Source organism: Salmo trutta, chromosome 22, assembly GCF_901001165.1.
Source record: "Salmo trutta chromosome 22, fSalTru1.1, whole genome shotgun sequence".
Taxonomy (NCBI): domain Eukaryota; kingdom Metazoa; phylum Chordata; class Actinopteri; order Salmoniformes; family Salmonidae; genus Salmo; species Salmo trutta.
The window spans coordinates 18656884-18677518 of record NC_042978.1 but is presented as its reverse complement, the minus strand read 5'-3'; the positions used below and the strand labels follow the sequence as shown (position 1 = coordinate 18677518).

The 20635-nt window shown below is 40.5% G+C and overlaps 2 protein-coding genes across 4 annotated transcripts in view; both read left to right on the top strand.

Moving 5' to 3' along the window:
• Positions 1 to 19035, top strand: part of LOC115158280 (guanine nucleotide-binding protein subunit alpha-11) — a 91970-nt gene extending 72935 nt beyond the window's left edge. For both annotated transcript variants that reach the window (XM_029707043.1, XM_029707044.1), the window contains exons 5-7: positions 704 to 833; positions 8831 to 8984; positions 14147 to 19035. In XM_029707043.1, coding sequence (XP_029562903.1) covers positions 704 to 833; positions 8831 to 8984; positions 14147 to 14337 — 475 coding nt within the window. In that variant the 3' untranslated portion in view covers positions 14338 to 19035. The remainder of the gene's footprint in view (positions 1 to 703; positions 834 to 8830; positions 8985 to 14146) is intronic.
• A 479-nt stretch (positions 19036 to 19514) lies between these two features.
• Positions 19515 to 20635, top strand: part of LOC115158281 (amino-terminal enhancer of split-like) — a 40179-nt gene continuing 39058 nt past the window's right edge. Inside the window, exon 1 of one of the 2 annotated variants that reach the window (XM_029707045.1) lies at positions 19515 to 20469. In XM_029707045.1, coding sequence (XP_029562905.1) covers positions 20443 to 20469 — 27 coding nt within the window. In that variant the 5' untranslated portion in view covers positions 19515 to 20442. The remainder of the gene's footprint in view (positions 20470 to 20635) is intronic. The other variant, XM_029707046.1, reaches the window with a different exon arrangement.

The following is a 20635-nucleotide window of genomic DNA, read 5'->3' as shown; positions in this document are numbered from 1 at the left end:
AGGACATTGAAACCCAATCTATTGATAAACAAAATATTGAACAACATTTTGTCTTTTGCATGCTATGGCCTAATTCCAATAGTTCCAAATTATACAGCATATCAAGGGCATTATTTTCACCATAAATGGTGAATGGAGGTGTTTTCTAGGCATGGTTTCAATGCTCGTTCACGCGTAAACAGTTTTATGACAGGTCGGATTTTATAACAGGAAACGCGTATGTATGGCGTGCGTCAAGTTTATAGAAATCAATATTTTTGTACACTTTGTGTGAAATGTATGCAACTGTTATAAATGAGGCCTCTGACGAGAAAGGAACATAATGTTCACCTGGTCATGTTTTCCAAATAGCCGTGTGTTTGAATGCTTCTTTGCACTGATGTTATTTTTTTGCACTATAAGCGCTATTCTCAACTGTACCTAAAGTGCAGTAATTCCAAATGTAACAATCCTTTTAATTCCCTGATATCCATTTTATGTTTGCTTTGTATGACAGTTAGCCATCCTCATTGCTAGATATTGGGCATTATAAATCCTAAAAGATAACAGGACTAACCTACAGTCTCCTTTACTTTGACCAATTTATTTAGTTAGATGCCGTAGTTACCACCAATTTCTTTTTTTACATGGCATCAAAGCCTGAGTTGAGCCTAATTTTGTATAATTCTCTGCCCTTCATCTCTCCATCCTCCTGTCCAATCAGGATGGTGGATGTAGGGGGTCAGAGGTCAGAGAGGAGGAAGTGGATCCACTGCTTTGAGAACGTCACGTCCATCATGTTCCTGGTGGCCCTCAGCGAGTATGACCAGGTCTTGGTTGAGTCTGACAACGAGGTGAGATGAAACGCGCACAAACATTTCTTTAATGATCATAGATGTATTCTGACTAATTTGAGGAAGTGTACTGGCTATGTTGATACAGCATTTCAAGAGGGACAAACAGTAATATTGACGCTTTTTTCTCGTTCATCAAGCAAATGTATTTTAAGGTAGTATGAGAGCACAGACGTTCAGTTCGCCTAGCAGAGTTCTGATGGGAGCAAAACGAACCTACAGTACCAGTCAAAAGTTTGGCGACACCTACACATTCCAGGGTTTTTTGTTATTCTACAATGTAGAAAATAGTAAAAATAAGTTAAGATGTCAAAACTATTAAATAACACATATGGAATCATGTAGTAACCAAAAAAGTGTTAAACAAATGAAAAATATGTTTTATATTTTAGATTCTTCAAGTAGCCACCCTTTGCCTTGATGACAGCTTTGCGCACTCTTAGCATTCTCTCAACCAGCTTCACCTGGAATGCTTTTCCAACAGTCTCGAAGGATTTCCCACATATGCTGAGCACCATCTCAATTGGGTTGAGGTCGGGTGATTGTGGAGGCCAGGTCATCTGATGCAGCACTCCTTCACTCTCTTGGTCAAATAGCCCTCATACAGCCTGGAAGTGTGTTCGGTCATTGTCCTGTTGAAAAACAAATGATAGTCCCACTAAACTCATCAGACAAAAGGACATATTCCCACTGGTCTAATGTCTATTACTTGTGTTTCTTGGCCCAAGCAAGTCTCTTCTTCTTATTGGTGTCCTTAATTTGTGATTTCTTTGCAGAAATTCGACCATGAAGGCCTGATTCACCCAGTCTCCTCCGAACAGTTGATGTGACTGTTACTTGAACTCTGAAGCATTTATTTGGGCTGCAATTTCTGAGGCTGGTAACTCTAATGAACTTATCCTCTGCAGCAGAGGTAATTCTGGGTCTTCCTTTCCCATGGCGGTCCTCATTAGAGCCAGTTTCATCATAGCGTTTGATGGTTTTTGCGACTGCACTTGAAGAAACTTTAAAAGTTCTTGAAATTTTCCAGATTGACTGACCTTGTCTCAAAGTAATGATGGACTGTCGTTTCTCTTTGCTTATTTTTGCTGGTCTTGCCATAACATGGACTTGGTCTTTTACGAAGTAGGGCTATCTTAAGGAAAGAAATTCCACAAATTAACTTTTAACAAGGCACACCTGTTAATTGAAATGAATTCCAAGTGACTACCTCATGAAGCTAGTTGAGAGAATGCCAAGAGTGTGCAAAGCTGTCAAAGGCAAAGGGTGTCTACTTTGTAAAATCTCAAATATAAAATATATTTTGATTTGTTAACACATGATTCCATATGTGTTATTTTCATAGTTTTGATGTCTTCACTATTATTCTACAATGTAGAAAATAGAAAAACGATGATATGATCGGGCTGTTTAGTCATCGGAGGGAGCTGGTTTGGAACAACAAACTGTCTGATGGGTCATAAGACACAGTTTCATACAGCAATGGGCTACATTGCCAGGCAGAGCAAAGCGGAGTATCAGGTAGGGTAGAGACATCCACACCCTCGTGCTCTGCTCTCAACACTGGATCTACCTGATCTGACAGTAAACATGTCACAGGAGCAGCAGAGCAGGCCCTCCTCCTTACACATAGACTGGATGCATTTCTCTGCTAGGGAGAATGTAATTAAATAATGGTGCCAAAGATCTGCTCACAGACTTAAACTCACAAGAACACAGTTAACCCTAAGATGCACATTACTCCATCAATTATGCATTTTTCAACTCCATATTTCTTGAACTTTTTGGAGAATGGGGGATGGGAGTAATCGGATCACCAACCCACCTTTATTTCCTATAAATGGCACCTATAATGCAGTATTCATTGTCACTATTGGAGGTTAGATCTGAAGGATTTGTTGCCATAGAAATGTACCTGGCTAAAAGGTGAGCCACTTTCGTGGTACCGGTTATCCGAAGTTCAGTTCAGAGTTGACCAAAGTTACCTTGTTAACTCCTCAAACTACATTCGTATTATAGGGCTCTGAACTAACCACTCCGGGTCAGGCTAACTTAGAGCCAACTTAATTTATTAAATCAGATTCCCTCCTTCTGGCAAAGATTGTCATCATCCCCTTCATTTGAGGAAGATGACTGTTTAAATATAATCAAATGTTTTTGGGGGGATTAAAACATAAGTAATGTTAAAATACCTATCGCATTAGGCATTTAGTAATGACCGAATGCATTTGAAACTTCATGCACAGTAAAACTTTTGTTTGACTTAATACAATTCTTTTATCCATAGGAGTGGATACAAATGTGCTTGTATACACCAAACCGCACCAAAAACTGCATGGCGATAATTAATAAAATAAAGACCGCACTTCTAAAAGCCTGTTTCACACCATAGCCTGCTGAATTTGCAAGATAACTTTTCTTTCATTTTGATTTCGGCACAAATGGAAAAAGTGGCACTGACTCACCCATGGCTTGATTATTTTAGCATTGTCTCCGGTGTTGTCAACTTAGTGACTTTGTCGCTATATTTAGCGAGTATTCAGACCCCTCTAGCGACAAATTTTCAAAAAAGCGACTAGCGACAAATCTAGCGACCTTTTCTGGCGTTATTGGAGACTTTTTGAGACTGACGTGAAAGCACGTATCGTTCTTACTCTTCTCAACGAGCAGGGGGTGCTGCCGTGGGCCCCACCCCCTTCCCAAAGCACTCACGGGCGGCCCAGTCCTCGCACAGCAGTCCCTCCCAGCTGCAGTCAGCGCAGGAGATGCTCACCCCTCCGCGTCCAGACTGCAAATGAATCGCGCATACGGGAAGCCGCCGCTGGCTGATCCCGCTCTGGCCTACATAAAAAAATAAAAAATAAATTAAGGGCCAGACTAGTTAGCATAATTTTCTCACATTGCCATTGACACTTTTTTCTATTGTCTCTTTTTGGTCCATTTAGATTGTTAATGTAGATTGTTTACAAAAAAATGTTATGGTTAAAAATGTTCATGTTTTACTGTGACTTGTTGTAGGCTCCTAAGTGGACCATAAGGTTAAAAACCAAACCAAATTAAAAAGAATAAAATAAAAAATAAAATAAAAAAATAAGTAATTCCGCCAGTGTCTCTCTTGGGTCACTTTTGCTGGTCCCAAGCCCGGATAAAGGAGGAGGGTTGGAATTGTGACAAAAAAAACAAGAATCGACAGAAGAAAGTTCATTTCTAGTTCTAAACATATTTAGGGTGTTTTTTACTCACTTTTTGTGTCTCCCACTAGTTATTCCTCTCCTACAGCGTCCATCACAATTACATGCACATGGCCAATTATGCAAATTAGGTGATGTCATTTAGGACTTTTAGGACAGCCAATAGCTACTTTCCTTACTGAGGAGTTGGCAACCCTGATTGTCTCAATGAAGAGTTTGGCTTTCAACTAGCCATGTGCGACATGCACACACAGTTACAAGCCTGCTAGAGTTAGCGGCAGGCAGATGAGCAATATCCACCGTCGTAGTAGGGATGAAGCCTGACCTGGAATGTGAAGCTAACTGAAGCTGTCTAGCTTTATAAAAGCCTGAGTAGTTCTCGCTTGCTTCGTAGTATACCACTTAGAAGTTGTTTCTGATGAACACACGAGTTCCAATACCAGTAACTGTTGACAACCAGTCGGGGAGAAGAAAAATCTGTTGGAAGTGGAAACTAAGTGATCTAACTAACGAAGTTGTCCGGTGAGTGTAATTAATTAATAAAAATTTCCAATAAACTTTAAATTGCATTAGCTAATTTATGCCTAGTTAACAATATGTATGTAATGTCTTATAGGATAGAGTGAAACACATTTTGTTGCTTTATCTGTTTCAACAAGTCAGAGCTGCTGGCTGGCTAGCTAGCTAACATTAGCTAGCTAACATTATCTATCATGTTTTTGCGCAGTTAATGTAATAGCCCGCTAGCTAACTAATGATTTGTTGGATTTTTTAAACACTTGTATTTTTAGGTGAAGATGTTGCTTTCTTTTAATACCAATATGCATGTCAATATGCTAGCATCACAGTTCAGTAGTGTTAGCATGTTAGCTAGCACAACAGCTAAGGTATCATCAATATAAGCTGACTTGACATCAAAACTTAATTTTTGCAGAATACCCTTCCCCTATCCTGTGGTGTTGGAAGAGAATGCATCAACATCCAGGAAATGTTTGTGGTGCTCTCACCATTTTTTTTGTGATGAATGAGTGTATTGTCTTGAAGCTTGATAAGGTAAGCAAATGCAAGTACTTTTCAAAAGAAATGTACTAGTAGCTCGCTCATGTTGATCGTTCCCTTTTCTTTCTAGAAGCAGTCAGTTACAGGTTGAGGCCTTCAATTAAACTGAGGACAGAGAAATGTGTGCACCAGGTCAAGACTTGTTTCATGCATGGCCTTGATATAAGTTAATAATTTGTTTTAGAAAAATGTGAATTGCCATATTAGGCATAACTCAATGTTACGTTTTCTTCTGACCAAGCCTTGTACATCTGAGTCAGGAAGAAGACCACTGGCTCTTGATGAAGTCCCCAGTCTAGAATAAAGATCTTAATTAGTTGTTTAGTTTACATCAATTGTGTTGAGGCTTGGCTGGAGAAAAATCTCATACTGTAGCTGTCTAGGAACATTTGGCCACACATTTAAAAGGTAGATTTGGTAGGCCTAAGTCCCAGTTTATGCTAGCTACATCGTTTGTTTATATAGCAGAAGGCAGAAACATTTTCCTTGCTGAAAACAAATAAAGAATGCCAGTTTCAGTGAGAAGCATAGCAACATCAAGGCAATTTTGTAACAGTTGACCTGTTTTTCCAAAACCAAACCTGTCCGTTAGCCCGCTGACTCTAGCTTTAAAGTTGCCAAAATAGAGAGAACATCTTTCAACGTCTTAATGTTTTGTGTTTTCATTGCATGCATTCAACAATTTGGACAAAGGACTTCTCCAAAGTTCACTCAAAAAGGCAATAGTTCTGAGCTGGGTTTTATTTTATTTGTTTTCATTATTTACATTCTGTTCATTCTCTTTTAAACTTCCACTGGTTGAATGCTCATTGCTCACTTATCACTTGGCTTATGTAAATTCTGTAGTTGCCCCTTTAAACATCCTACGGTTAACATACCCATAGTGTTCACATTTCTCTCATGTAAATGTTGTAGCTACATAAGATTAAATAAACAATTTGGGAAATATTCAGTCTTTGCTCTTTTCATTTACATTCTGATGAGTTCAAGGTTAATATTGTACCACTTGGCATAATGTTTTCATTGTGAGATGGAAAAAGTTGTATTGGATTCATTTTTATCTGTTGAAGGGATACTTCAGGATTTAGGCATTGAGTAATACTTCGGGATTTTGGCATTGAGGCCCATTATTTACTTCCCCACAGTCAGATGAACTTGTGGATACCAATTATTATATGTTTGTCAAGAATAAAGGAAGCTAATGGTAGTTTTGCGAGCCAATGCTAACTAGCGTTAGCGCAATGACTGGATGGCTATGGTATCTGCTAGCATGCCGTAGACTTCCAGTCATTATGCTAATGATAGTTAGCAATTGCACTAGCGCTATGTAGCAACTTCCTTCAAACTGCACGCGGAGACAAATGGTATCCATGAGTTCGTCTGACTCTTGGGAAGTAGATAAATAGCCTCATTGCTAAAATCCAGATGTATCCCTTTATATTAACTTGCTTCCCACAGAGAAAATACATGTTTAGTTAAAGTTATATATGTGATTTTTTTTAATGTAGATCAGACATTGTAATATTGTTGATACTCAAAGTTACTAAAAACCTGCTTCAATTTGCATATTCATAATCAGTTTTCAGCAAATTTGCAGCAAACAGTAGAATGTTTGCCACAAATTTGCCAGAAGTTCACAAGTTGCCTCAAATTTTCTGCAAGTTTCTCACAAAACTAATTTGCTTGTGAAAATTAGCAAATTGGCCAAACATTTGCCACAACTGTTTGCCAGAAGCCTGTTTTTTCAGTAAGGGTATGAATGTTCCACTTGACAGCATCATTACATTTTTATCGAGCAGTCGTGCATTTCAAATGACACTGAATTGAGTGATATGCAGGCTGGATCCACTTTAATGTGGTGAAAGATGGACTATTTTGTTAGAACTGCCATTGAAGATGCACTCCGGGATCTTAATCACAATAAGTTGGACATTTAACATTTCATACGAATTGGACGTAACATATCATATGAAATGGATGACTTACAGTACTACAAAATGTGATGTAGTACACACAAAAGAGGGATGTTTTGGCATCCTGAGCACCACTCAAAATTATTGACTGAAATAATTGTTTTTTAATTTCTGGCACATCCGGGTAAATCAACCAGTGTCTCTGAATAAGAGACTACATATACAAAAGTATGTGGACACCCCTTCAAATGAGTTGATTTGGCTATTTCAGCCATACCCGTTGCTGACAGGTGTATAAAATTGAGCACACAGCCTTGCAATCTCCATAGACAAACATTGGCAGTAGAATGGCCTTACTGAAGAGCTCAGTGACTTTCAATGTGGCACCGTAAGGGTGCCACCTTTCCAACAAGTCAGTCAAATTTCTGCCCTGCTAGAGCTGCCCTGGTCAACTGTAAGTGCTGTTATTGTGAAGTGAAAACGTCTAGGAGCAACAACAGGTCAACTGCAAAGTGGTAGGCCACACAAGCTCACAGAACAAGACCGCCGAGTGTGGAAGTACGTAGCCCGTAAAAATGATCAGTTCGTCGGCAGCTTCATCAAATGGGTTTCTATGGCCAAGCAGCTGCACACAAGCCTATGCTCAGAATGCGCAATGCCAAGCGTCTGCTGGAGTGGTGTAAAGCTCGCTGCCATTGAACTCAGGAGCAGTGGTAACGCGTTCTCTGGAGTGATGAATCACGCTTTACCATCTGGCAGTCCGACGGACAAATCTGGGTTTGGTGGATGCCAGGAGAACGCTACCTGCCCAAATGCATAGTGCCAACTGTAAAGTTTGGTGGAGGAGGAATAATGGTCTGGGGCTTTTTTTTCATGGTTCGGGCTAGGCCCCTTAGTTCCAGTGAAGGGAAATCTTAACACTGCAGCATAAAATGACAGTCTAGATGATTCTTCCAACTTTGTGGCAACGGTTTGGGGAAGGCCCTTTCCTGTTTCAGCATGACAATGCCCCCGTGCACAAAGCGAGGTCCATGCAGAAACGGATTATTGAGATTGATGTGAAAGAACTTTACTGGCCTGCACAGAGCCCTGACCTCAACCCTATCGAACACCTTTGGGATGAATTGCAAGCCAGGCCTAATCGCCCAACCTCACTAATGTTGTTGTGGCTGAATGAAAGCAAGTACCCCGCATCACAGTTCCAACATCTAGTGGAAACCCTTCCCAGAGGATTGGAGGCTGTTATAGCAGCAAATGGGGGACCAACTTCCTATTAATGCCCATGGGTTTTGGAATGAGACGTTCGACAAGCAGGTGTCCACATACTTTTGGTCGTGTAGTGTATGCGCTCATAAATTACATCAAAAAAGCATCCATATGTGGATTCTGGATACTGAAATAGTGGTACGCAGGGCAGTTGTGTTGCACATTTTCACAATGAAAAAAATGCTAGGCCACGCTTAAATAATTTCTCTGACAGAAGGATTGTTTCTTCATAAGAAAATAACATTTACTGTCAAGTTTTAGGGCCAATGGATGACATTGGAAGCAATAAATTGGTTGATTTTAGACAAACAAAATGCTAATGATTAGCATATTTTCAAATGCTTTTGCATGACGTAGAAGAAAAACATGTTTGTTTTTCATTAAAACCTGTCTGATTGGTCTCATTTATCATGTTGGTCAGTATTTGTCCACACATTTTTATAAAACAAGTAAAAGGCCCTCATTGTGCATAGGTGTAGGTTCCAGAGGTTGTACATCTGTTAAAATGTTCTGACCATTCCCCTTTTCTGTCTGTCCTGATCCCTCTCCCCTTCCTTTTCTTTGTCAGAATCGGATGGAGGAGAGTAAGGCTTTGTTCCGGACCATCATCACATATCCCTGGTTCCAGAACTCCTCAGTCATCCTGTTCCTCAACAAGAAGGACCTCTTAGAGGAGAAGATAATCTACTCCCACTTGGTTGACTACTTCCCTGAGTTTGATGGTAAACTACTCTTTACCTTTATCCTATCTACTAACTCGCTGCACTGGCCAATGTGGGCATGTCCAGGACCATGGCAGTTACTAAGGCAAATTGTCAAATATAATGCATATTATAGTAATTTCTGTATTGTAATATTGTTAATTTTAAAACATTTAAGTCTTTAGGTTAGGTGGCATGAACGTGCCTGAATGTTTTTTTTTTGTTAGTATATAAGGACACCATGTGGCTAGACAATGAACTGCAATGCAAAACAAATTCACACGATCTATTAACCAAATGCGTAGAACATGCTTTACGTTCTATAATTATTTTTGCATTTAAGTAATGTCAGGTAATCCAAGAAAGAAAACAATGTAGGCAGCCAGTACGATGCAGAAAAACTTCAGTAAGCTATTTATAGGTAATATATACAGAGACTACATATAGAAATCTGCAGATAAGCCTATGGTACACTACATTACCAAAAGTATGTGGACACCTGCTCGTTAAACTATAACAGCTTCCACTCTCCTGGATGGCTTGTTTCCATTCAGCCACGAGCATTAGTGAGGTCAGGCGCTGATGTTGGGCGATTAGGCCTGGCTCGCTGTCGGCATTTCAATGAATCCCAAAGGTGTTTGATGGGTTTGAGGTCAGAGCTTTGTTCAGGCAAGTCAAGTTCTTCCACACCGATCTCGACAAGCCATTTCTGTATGGACCTCGCTTTGTGCGTGGGGGCATTGTCATGCTGAACCAGGAAAGGGCCTTCCCCAAAATGTTGCCACAAAGTTGGAAGCACAAAATTGTCTAGAATGCCATTGTATGCTTTTGCGTTAAGATTTCCCTTCACTGGAACTACGGGGCCTAGCCCGAATCATGAAAAACAGCCCCAGATAATTGTTCCTCCTACACCAAACTTTACTGTTGGCACTATGCATTTGGGCAGATAGCGTTCTCCTGGCATCCGCCAAATCCAGATTCGTCCGTCGGACTGCCAGATGGTGAACCGTGATTCATTGCTCCAGATAAAGCATTTCCACTACTCCAGAGTCCAATGGCGGCGAGCTTTACCCTGCCCCAGCTGACGCTTGGCATTGCGCATGGTCAACTTAGGCTTGTGTGCGGCTGCTCGGCCTGGAAAAGTTCCAGACTAACAGTTCCTGTGCTGATGTTGCTTCCAGAGGCAGTTTGGAACTCGGTAGTGAGTGTTGCAACCGAGGACAGACGATTTTTACACACTTCAGCACTCTGCGGTCACGTTCTGTGAGCTTGTGTGGCCTACTACTTCGTGGCTGAGCCGTTGTTGCTCCTAGACATGTCCACTTCATAATAACAGCACTAATAGTTGATTGGGGCAGCTCTAGCAGGGCAAAAATTTGACCAACTGACTTGTTGGAAAGGTGGCATCCTATGACGTTACCACGTTGAAAGTCACTGAGCTCTTCATTAAGGCCTGGAGATTGCATGACTTTGTGCTCGATTTTATATACCTGTCAGCTGCAACGGGTGTGATTGTTATATCCGAATCCACTAATTTGAAGGGGTGTCCCCATACGTTTGTATATATAGTGTACTTAACTGCTAATGAGCACAAAAATTAACTAATTGCAAAGACAGGCAATCCAACTCATAAAGTTATACAAGTATAGGTAGTAGCTACCTAATGTAATTTGTGTTGAGTTTGTACATTTACAAGCAAATGTGAACAAGAGACATGAACAAAGTTTTGACACATGCTTGTCTGAAGGAAGAACTGGCTCTGGAGCAGCATGTGTACACGCTATGTCTATGTGGAGTCTGGAGCCCAACGGACCTAGTGACTCCGAGAAGAGGGGGAAGGAGCTGACTGAGGGGCCCAAAAATAACCCTGCGACAAAATCAAGATAGCCGTGATAGCTGTACAGAACTCCTCTAAAGGACTTTGACTTCTAACACGGTAGAAAGCTAACACTACATGATGGCCCGTCTCATTATTAATTCAGCCACTTACTTAGATAACTAGCAAGTTAAACCAAATACACAGCTGGACTCACCATCTCCCGCTTTCTCGCGTTGTGCTATTTACAAACAAACATGTGACTGGCTCATCTGTTCTGGGGACCTACGTTAAGCTTCATAATGTGACGGGTGAAATTAACGCAATCTGCTTTATCTCCTAATGAGTTGCACAGATTGACTGCAGGTATTAACTTAGTTGTTGCAAATATTAAAATGTATTTAACTTCAAATAAGTAGGTTGGATGGTATTGAAAAACCATCCCGTGGCTATTTCCAAATACCCTGGTATACGGTATACCGCCCAAGCCTACCACAAAGGGGTTTATCAATGAAGGTTTCACTCCAATGATTGTGTAGAACTTTTATTTTGTTGGCCTGGGGAGTATTGGATACTTCCGTTTTTTTCTTGGTTGGAGCAGTATGTCTATGTGAATAAAGCACTCTTGTATGCTGATTTTAACATTTTGGTATTTATTAGGATCCGCATTAGCCGCTGCAAAAGCATCAGCTACTCTTCCTGGGGTCCACATGACATAATACATATTACAGAAAATTATTAGTCAATGACTGAAATACATACATTTAAACAGTCACACATAAACTACATATCAGTACATACATGCAATATCTAGATCGAATACATAGTACAGTGGAAATTACAATACAAGATAGATAAAAGGTCTGTCTCTTCACAGTCCCCTTTGTGCAGCAAGGTATTCTTTTCTCTGCCTTTTGAAACTGGTTTTATTGTTACCTAGAGTTACTTGAGTTGTAGTCATGGCTCTATTTAATACTGTGTGTTTCCCAGCCTCTGTTCTGGACCTGGGGACTGTGAAGAGACTTCTGGTTGCATGTCTTGTGTTGTACCGATGAGTGTCCAAACTGTGTGCCTACTGTTGAATGGACAGTTCTGGATCTTCAACACATCAATACCTCGCACAAAGACCAATAGTGATGCAGTCAATCTCTCCTCAACTTTGAGCCAGGAGAGACTGATATGCATATTACTGACACTTCCCGTCCGTGTACATCTAAGTGAGATAAGTGCTGATTTGTTCTAGACTAACTGCAATTTACCTATGTCCTCCTTTGCAGCACATGACCAGCTGGGCAGTAGTCCAGTTGTGACAAAACTAGGGCCTGTAGGACCCGTCTGGTCGATTGAGATGTCAAGAAGGCAGAGCAACGCCCTATCATGGACAGACCTCTTCCCATTTTAGCAGCATTGAGTCTGTTTTGACCATGACAGCTTGCTATCTAGGGTTACACCCAGCAGTTTAGTCTCCTCAACTTGTTCAATAGCCACATTATTCAGATCTAAACGAGGTTTAGCATTGAGCGAGTGATTAGTCACAAACATTATGCTTATAAGTTTTGAGAGATTTAGCACCAACCTATTGCTAGTTAACCATTCTAAAACTGACTGGAGCTCTATATTAAGTGTCTCAGTTATTTATTTGACTGTTGCAGCCGACGTGTATACTGTTGCGTCGTCAGCGTACATAGACACACAGGCTTTATTCAAGGTCAGGGGAAGGTTATTTTGTAAAAACAGAAAACGATGGCCCTAGCCAGCTACCCTGTGTACACCACACTCAACTGAATTTGCATGAGAGAGGCTTCCATTTACAAAAACCCTCTGCCTTCTATTAGATGCGTAACTCTCAATCCATAAGGTACAGGATGCAAATCCATAACACCTAAGTTTTTTCAGCAATAGTTTATGATCAATGACATTTTGACTATCCTCTCTCCGTAAACCTTATTTCATGTCATTGGCTTTTTCAATTAACTTCTGTCCGAGCACGGTCTCCTGAGACGAGCAAACTGCCCGACAGGGAGATTGTCTTGTGTGCTCGGGTGGTAGCTGATAACCATGTTACCATGTGTTCTGTTTCTATTCTATAAATCAAATCAAAGTTTATTGGTCACTACCTGTCCACAGCATCAGTATGTCGTCTATGTACTTGTACCAACCCATGGCTTTCGGTAGGAAAGGGTTGACTTGGGGGTCAAACACTATCTTTCGAAAGCATAGCAGCAGCCGTTGCAACTCCTTTTCATTTAAGGTAGAAGTCCTTTTCAAACATTTTTGGTCATTCAACATCAAAGGAGCCTGGAGTGACGACGTGTATTGGGTGGGCGCTATTGCAGGTAAGATAAGGTCAGACGAGTCTCTCTCATAGGAGGGCAGAGGTATTTATGGTTTGATGTAGTAGTCCACGAATTGTGACCGGTTCCAAATGGGAGTAATTGCCTAACACTATCAGTCGTCCAGGGATTCAGATATTGTTTTGGTGTATTTTAGGAACTGTGTATATTACCGGCGTGACAGTGTTTTTATGCACCAACATCTTTTGGTGATTTCATCTTTGCGCAGGCCCTCAGTGGAAAGTTTGTTAAATTTCAGCCAAAAGCAGTTTTGTGGGGTTTGTAGTAAGTCTCTTATAGAATATCTGATAGTTCCGTTGCCTGAGTATTTCAGTCTTATAGACAGTCGTCTTGTACCGTAACAGCCACACCCTTGTTCGCTGGGCGGATTACTATAGAGATGTCATTCTGGAGATTGTTAGGGCTTGTTTCTCAGAGTGAGTCAAGTTGTTCCATATAGCCTTGTTTTTCCATGTTCCGCAGACTTTTTTTGATAACCCCTATTATGTGCATCTTTGTGTTTTACGCATCAGTGCATAAGCTGCCTTTCACGCACGCGATTCAAATAGACCCTCCTTTTACGCACTAACTTTGTATTTATTCTTGTCCACTATTATTAGTTTCCTTTATACATTGACGTGATAACGTTGTACGTATTTTGTATATAATTTACATTGTCCCCACCTCTGTTTGTAGAGACAAGTCAGCTTCCGTCCACATTGCTTCCTGAAGACTAGTATTCGAAGCGTGTTGCAGTAGTGCATCCTGATATTATACACCATAGGCTGTTCTGCCCCTTTCTATACGTATTCTCTGTATATATTGCCTGTTAACTGAAGTTTTTCTGCATTGTACTTTATTTTCTTTCTTGGATTTAAATCACTTACCGTTTGAGATCATGTGTAACGCCTCTTCCATTCAATTTGAAATGCCATGTGTGTTTGCCGGTAGAGCAGGGACCCAGTGATGTGTACCCATTGCCTGTGGCTTTGGAATAAGTCTGTGTGTGCATTCACCCGTGTGTGTACCCCCAGGTCCGCAGAGAGACGCCCAGGCGGGCCGGGAGTTTATCCTGAAGATGTTTGTGGACTTGAACCCGGACAGCGACAAGATCATCTACTCCCACTTTACCTGCGCCACGGATACCGAGAACATCCGCTTTGTGTTCGCCGCTGTCAAAGACACCATCCTGCAGCTCAACCTCAAAGAGTACAACCTGGTGTGAGAGAGCGAGAGAGAGACCTGCAGCCCACGCACAGCAGAGTGCACATCTATACACCAACTAATTAAACAGTACACAGGTCTGCACTAAAATACGCATGTGAACACATGCACCAATACAAACACACACACACTCTTAATAGATCCCAGGCGCTATCCACCCATGGCCCCAACATCCTCCTGCTCCTTGTCTATGGTTTAATTGGGTGTGTTTTTTCAGTTCCAGTCATTCCCCCCCATTCCTCTCTTCCTATTGCAGCCCATGCACCTCCTGATGGCACACGCACGCACGCACATCTGCTCCAAGGCTGCCATGACCTGCCTGGGTGGTTGACAGGTCTCATTTGTCACCCGATGTGGCTCAGGCCTCTGGGTCACCCCTCTTAAAGGAGCGCGGGGGGGGGGGGGGGGCTTGGGGGTGTTTAGAGGTCTGTTTTGATTTGGTGGCTTGTGTGCTGGTGTGATTTAAAGGAAGGAAAGCAGAGGTTTTGGAGAACAGGAAAAAGCCGGTGTCGTCGTCCCCTTCACCCTCTGCCTACAGGGTAGGAGTGGGGGCTGGGGACCCACCAGTCTGCAGGGGGTTGTGGGTAACTGCATAGAATTTAATCAGAGCAGTGCTTATGTGTGTTGGGAAGCGCTACTCTACATGGTCTTTTGAGGTGTGTGGGGAAAAAAATACACCTCCCCCAGACTGGAAGACACCTTGCACTGTTGAATGTAAAAAGTGTGTGTAATACAAGCAAGTGGATGCTCACACACAGACAGAGCAAGGGTGGGAGAGATGAAGTAAATTCATCTGTGTATATTAAGAATTGTTTTAGTTTATTGATTACTACAATTGCTTCTACCGCTTTTCAGCTAACTTAAGTCACAAGTTGGTCCTCCACACACAATGTCAGTGCAGCTTCTTTTTGGAAAGGCATTGGATATTTGTTTCCTTTTTGGCCAATATTTTGAGAAACAGTAGTGATTATTAAGAGTAAATAGTATTTTTTTAATTTGTCTAATTTATGGACCAGATCTCTAGATGTTGTTGTTGGTCTGACTTTTCCTCCCTGCTTCCATCCAGGTGTCTCCATCAGATGGGGAGGGGGAGGGTTCATACTGCTGTAGAAACATGTTTCATCGGCAAGTCATCTACCTTTCGTTAGAGACTTCATACTTTGTTGCAGTTCTGTTCCGTTTCAATTTTGAAATGCTTGAGAAGATGAATTTCCATTTAGGGTTGGCGCTTTATGCAAATAGTAAAATAAAAAAGACACTTATCAGTGGTTGAAGTTCTAACTGTTCCAAGCTTGCATTTTTGTCATTTAAGATTTTTGTTTGTTTTTCTTTTTTATCCCATATCTTATCTCTTGCTTGGTTAGAGTTCTTAAGATTCCTTAGCTAACAATGTCAATAGATTTGATATTTTGTTTTCGCAAAATCATTCAGGTGAGTTTTCATTACTAGGGCTACTACTATCAAAATTGACAGAATGAAATGACTATATGGATGATAGTGCAATTAAAGTGGTTTTCTGAATCAGGGAGCCAGTGTTGGGGTGTGTTGACGCCAGATGGAAGGCTAATGCTACAGGTTCAGAGTGCGAACTGTCCAGGGACACCAGTTAGTATTGGAGGACTTCTGCTGGATATTTGCCTGTAAACTTTTAACAGCCCGTTTGGGCCCAGAGCAGAGCCTAGTAAAACCACAAGGTGATGGGGGTCTCACAGCTGCCTCTCTCAGCCAATCTTCAGTGTGCTCTTCCTTTTCTACCTGCCACTCATGTCACGAATGTCTTCTTCAGCGTGACTTTACTCCATTGTTGTGGGTAGTTAGTTTTACATCCCCTGCTAATCATGTTTCTATGCTTCACCTTTTGTACACTAAGAATGACCATGACTGGGATTGGACAGGGGTATTTTGTAGAAAAACATTTGATTGCCACAGTGCTATTTGCACTCCAACGAGCTTTGGGTTAGAATGGTCAGGTGAAACTAAACAGAAAAACTTTAGTTATCATCATGACATACTTGTTCATATCTTGTATGTTTGGTGCCAAAGATAATGGCCGAAAGGGATGTAGGGTGCCCAAGTATTTCTCATTCTACATGGCAAGCAATTACCCTGCCAAGTCATCTGTGCTCTGTTTAAGCTCCAGCTGTGCATATACAAGTATATTGAACTGCAACCTAGGGATGTTTTGGGTATATCCTGAGTATACTTTTCAGTCCCCTTTACTAATATGTCCACTGTATACTAGCCTGGCTGAAAAATCCAACTTTTACCTTCCCTATACATTGCCTCATAACATAAACACCAGGGTTGGTGTAACTAATGGAGATTTCTATAAAAAAAACATATATTTTGGAAAGGTTTTATTGTCACATTTACTTTTAAAACAGCTCATTTATATATTTACAACATTTATACACACAAAAATGGCATAAAAGCATAAAAACAGCATTTGAATATTACATTTAAATTTGTTAAAAAGTACATGTTAAAAACAATAGAAACAACCATGAATAAAAGTACTTTTCCTTGTAAAAACATAAAATTATGTAAAAGACATTTAAAATGTGTACAAATGAGTTATCAAGGTAACCATTTTTAAGACATGAAAATATGTTAAGTCACTTTGTTAAAAGGCAGTTTTCAGTCCTTTGGACAGGAACGGGGTGAGTCCTTATCAAACTCGCCTCCTCCTATAAATGTTGCTTTTACTGGAGGTGGAAAGTATTACGTTACAAAAGTTTTAAACATGTTGGACATTTTGTAATGCCTTGTCATTTGGCCAAGCCACGGGTGGATGCATTTGAAGGCCTTTCTTTGTTAATTAATTTTCCCACAGCCAATACTTTATATACCACATTATTTGTGAAGTGTACGTACAAAGCAGAAATATGAATGCTTCCTGTGCAACTGCAGATGAGGCTTTTGACTTAATTAGAAATTAGAAAATTAGATTTTTGTTCGTGATTGCATTTGCCAGAATGGATGATCTTGGTTGATCTTGTTGAGCTTGTGGGCAAGTTGTCAGTTCTCTCTCAGGAGTACGAAGGTCTCTTGTCAGAGCAGGCTGGACTGAGATGTTGCCTCTGGTACTTTAGATCTCCACCAACACGGCAGCTTGTTTTTGAATTGTTTGTGGTTACAGCTTCTCTGCTGCTCTGTTACCTCAAGAAGCACAGTCATCCCCTTTTGACCTGTGGTTTACTTGCATAGGTAGAGTAGGGTTTAGTTCTTCTCATGCTGGGCTCTTTTCATGCGTGTAACCCCCCCAATAAGTGATTGTGCTTTTCTTTTGTTTCATTGTACTCTCTTTCCTGTAGGCATCTGCATCAGCTTGTGGTCCAGTGGGTTTGAGGTGTATGATGTGCTGTATGGTTGCTCAGCCCCCCCCCCCCCCCCCCCTAAACCCTAAAAAAAAAGGTCCAGTGTAGGCCTCCCTCCCTGCTGTTTCTAAATATGGGCATACAGTCAGTGTGTCGGTTTACACAAAGTACCCTGGTTTTCACCACATGGACTATGGACAGTGTGTTGTATGTAGCTCAGTGTTATGTCCACCCTGTATAGCACACTAATTGAACATCACAATAACTAGTAAGAGAACACGTAAGAGAAGTACTGTCAGCATTAAAATCAGCACTGTGGGGTTTGTTGAAGAGATACACTACTAGAAGCAAGTTCGTGCCATAGACTGAATAGCATTATATACAAACAGTTGTGACCACTCTTCCAGACAGTTCCCCTTGAAATAAGCCTGTTATACTTCAGCTTTATTTATTGTAATACTTTGCCAAGTGAAGGTACCGAAAGGGCAATATAGTATAGCAGTTGGATTAATCGGTGAATGAATTAATATAGTGTTGTTTTAGAATGTCAGCTGTTCTCTCCCCTTACTTGATCTATTTTATTTCTTCCGGGTCAATGCACTGAACCTGCTCTGCAGCAATGGGACTGCCTGCATTCATGCAACTTACAAGCACGTTTGTCGGTACAATGAGATGTGTGTACACTTGATGGTTAATGCTTTTGCTTGAGATCGATACTGATGTGATTGATGCATAGAAAAACTAAAAGCTATCTTTGCATCTTTTTGTTTCTTTTGTAAGTCAGACGTTACCTGAACACTTGTATTTAGGACCACTTAATATGATAGATTTTTTTAAATAAGAGGTTAAATAAACTTTGTCTAGTGGTGTGTAAATTTAAAGTAATGTGTTTTGTTCTTTTTTAAGTATAACAAATGTAAATTATGTACAATAATGAGTGTGCCAATCCCCTTTCTTTGTAGAGCCAGACTCTAAACAAGTGCCAATGTGAAAAATCATAAAAAGGACCTATGTATTTCATGGTCAAATTTTTAAAACGAACACTAAGTATGTGATTAAGATAAATAAATGAAAATGAATGAAAAATGACAACTTTATTCTGTATTTAGGATTAATGATGAACTGCTGTTTTTAAATGTAATTTTAATTGCATGTGTTTGTTGGGGTGGAAGGGGAGGAAACGGTATTAATGCAAAGCCCTCCAGAGAAGGGTCCTAATGGTTATTGATTTACAGTATTTTAGCCATATTTCTCTTTTGTATGTTTCATTTCAACCACTGTTGCCTGAACCTCATTCAAACATGAAAATGATTTTCATAGCCTTCTCCTTCAAAGAAAAATTATCTGTTTTCAATTGGAATAAAATGTGTTCCTATACTCAATGCTAGTGTTGTCTTTATTATGAACAATTTCCGAATGAGCTGTTGATACATAGCCTATGTAGCGCCTACAGTATGATGTTTTATGATTTGAACAAATAGGAATCCAGAAAACATACACTTGATGCATTTTCTTATGTGGTTGACATTTGTTAATACCACTGCTCAGTGGGAAACGATAGAAAACAGACAAATGAAACTACTATACTAATTTTAAGTGGAATTTTGATGTTCCCTTCCATGAGGGGCGCTAGTTCTTTAGCCATCCAATGGGATGATGTTTGGGCATGTTCAGAAGTGAAACGTTGTAGAAAGTTTCAGATAGAAATACATTTTATAGAACACTGTTCCAATTGACAAAGGGAGAATCTCAATTACGTATCTTCGCGTCCTCTCTCCTCGCCGCCTCAAACCCCATTGGAGGAGAAAGGGGTTGGACCTCTGGCTTGCTCATTCGATTAGTTTTGAAGAGGCAAGGATAGAGGACGCGAGGAGGATTCAATTGAGATTCTCCCATAGAATATGATTTGTTCTGTGCGTTCGAGTTCTACGTTGGGCGTTTTGTAACGTCGCACCTTGCCCCAGGAATGGAATGTCTTCAGCCCTGCAACTGCCATACATTGACTGTTCGGCTAGGGCTCTGCGAGATACTGAAGCTGAGCGAGTGTATCATTTAAAGTTTACTACACGATTTGTTATTGTAATGATTAACGCTTAAATAGTTTTTTTTGCGACAACTGTTTACTCGTACTACTTGGTATTTTTTTGGTTGTTGTGAAGAAACGGGGAGGATTCAACTTCAGCGAATCCGGAGGTCCATTTTGTTATTTTTGCGAACCAAGCTGTTTTTTCCACTGAAGCTTTTATGGTGTTAGCGGACATATAGCTCGTTTTCTAAAATACACGGCGAATGAAGATTGAACAAAACAAACCACGACAAGACATATCAATATAAGTGTTAGCTATATGCATATTATATTTAGCTAGTACGTAAGCTAACGTGACCTAGCTAGCTACTACAGGCTGAAAGCTAGCAACAGTGATGAATCATTTTGAACGACAGCCTTTGAAGAATTAAGCGAGGACCATTCAAATGGTTGAGGTTTGTAGCTAGTTCATCAACAAAGAGAGAACGAAATTAAATCAGGTAACTAATAACGTTAGGCTACCTCTGTCGAAAGATCTACACCTGGACAAACATATCATATTAGTTAGCTAACGCCAACTGCATCACCAATTTTGGGACAAGAGATAACTAGCTATCTGGTCAGCTCGTGCGATTCTTGGCTAGATTCAAGCTTGCAAATACGGACAAAGAGAGGACCAACGTAAGCCAATATTTTGTGTCAGCATTTAGAATCTTCCTCATTCATCGTATTTGGAAAGGAAAACAATAAACAAGGAATTGACATGATGTTTCCACAATCCAGACATTCAGTAAGTGGATTTAATTTAATATTCAGACGCACTTGCAGTTTTTCTTAAATTATTTTCTGCACTGAACTTGTTTGTGTGCGCGTGCTAGTTACATTGTATCTCGCTAGGTAGGTATACAATGAGCAAGACAGTTTGTATTATATCAAAGGTTTTTGACATGACTAGT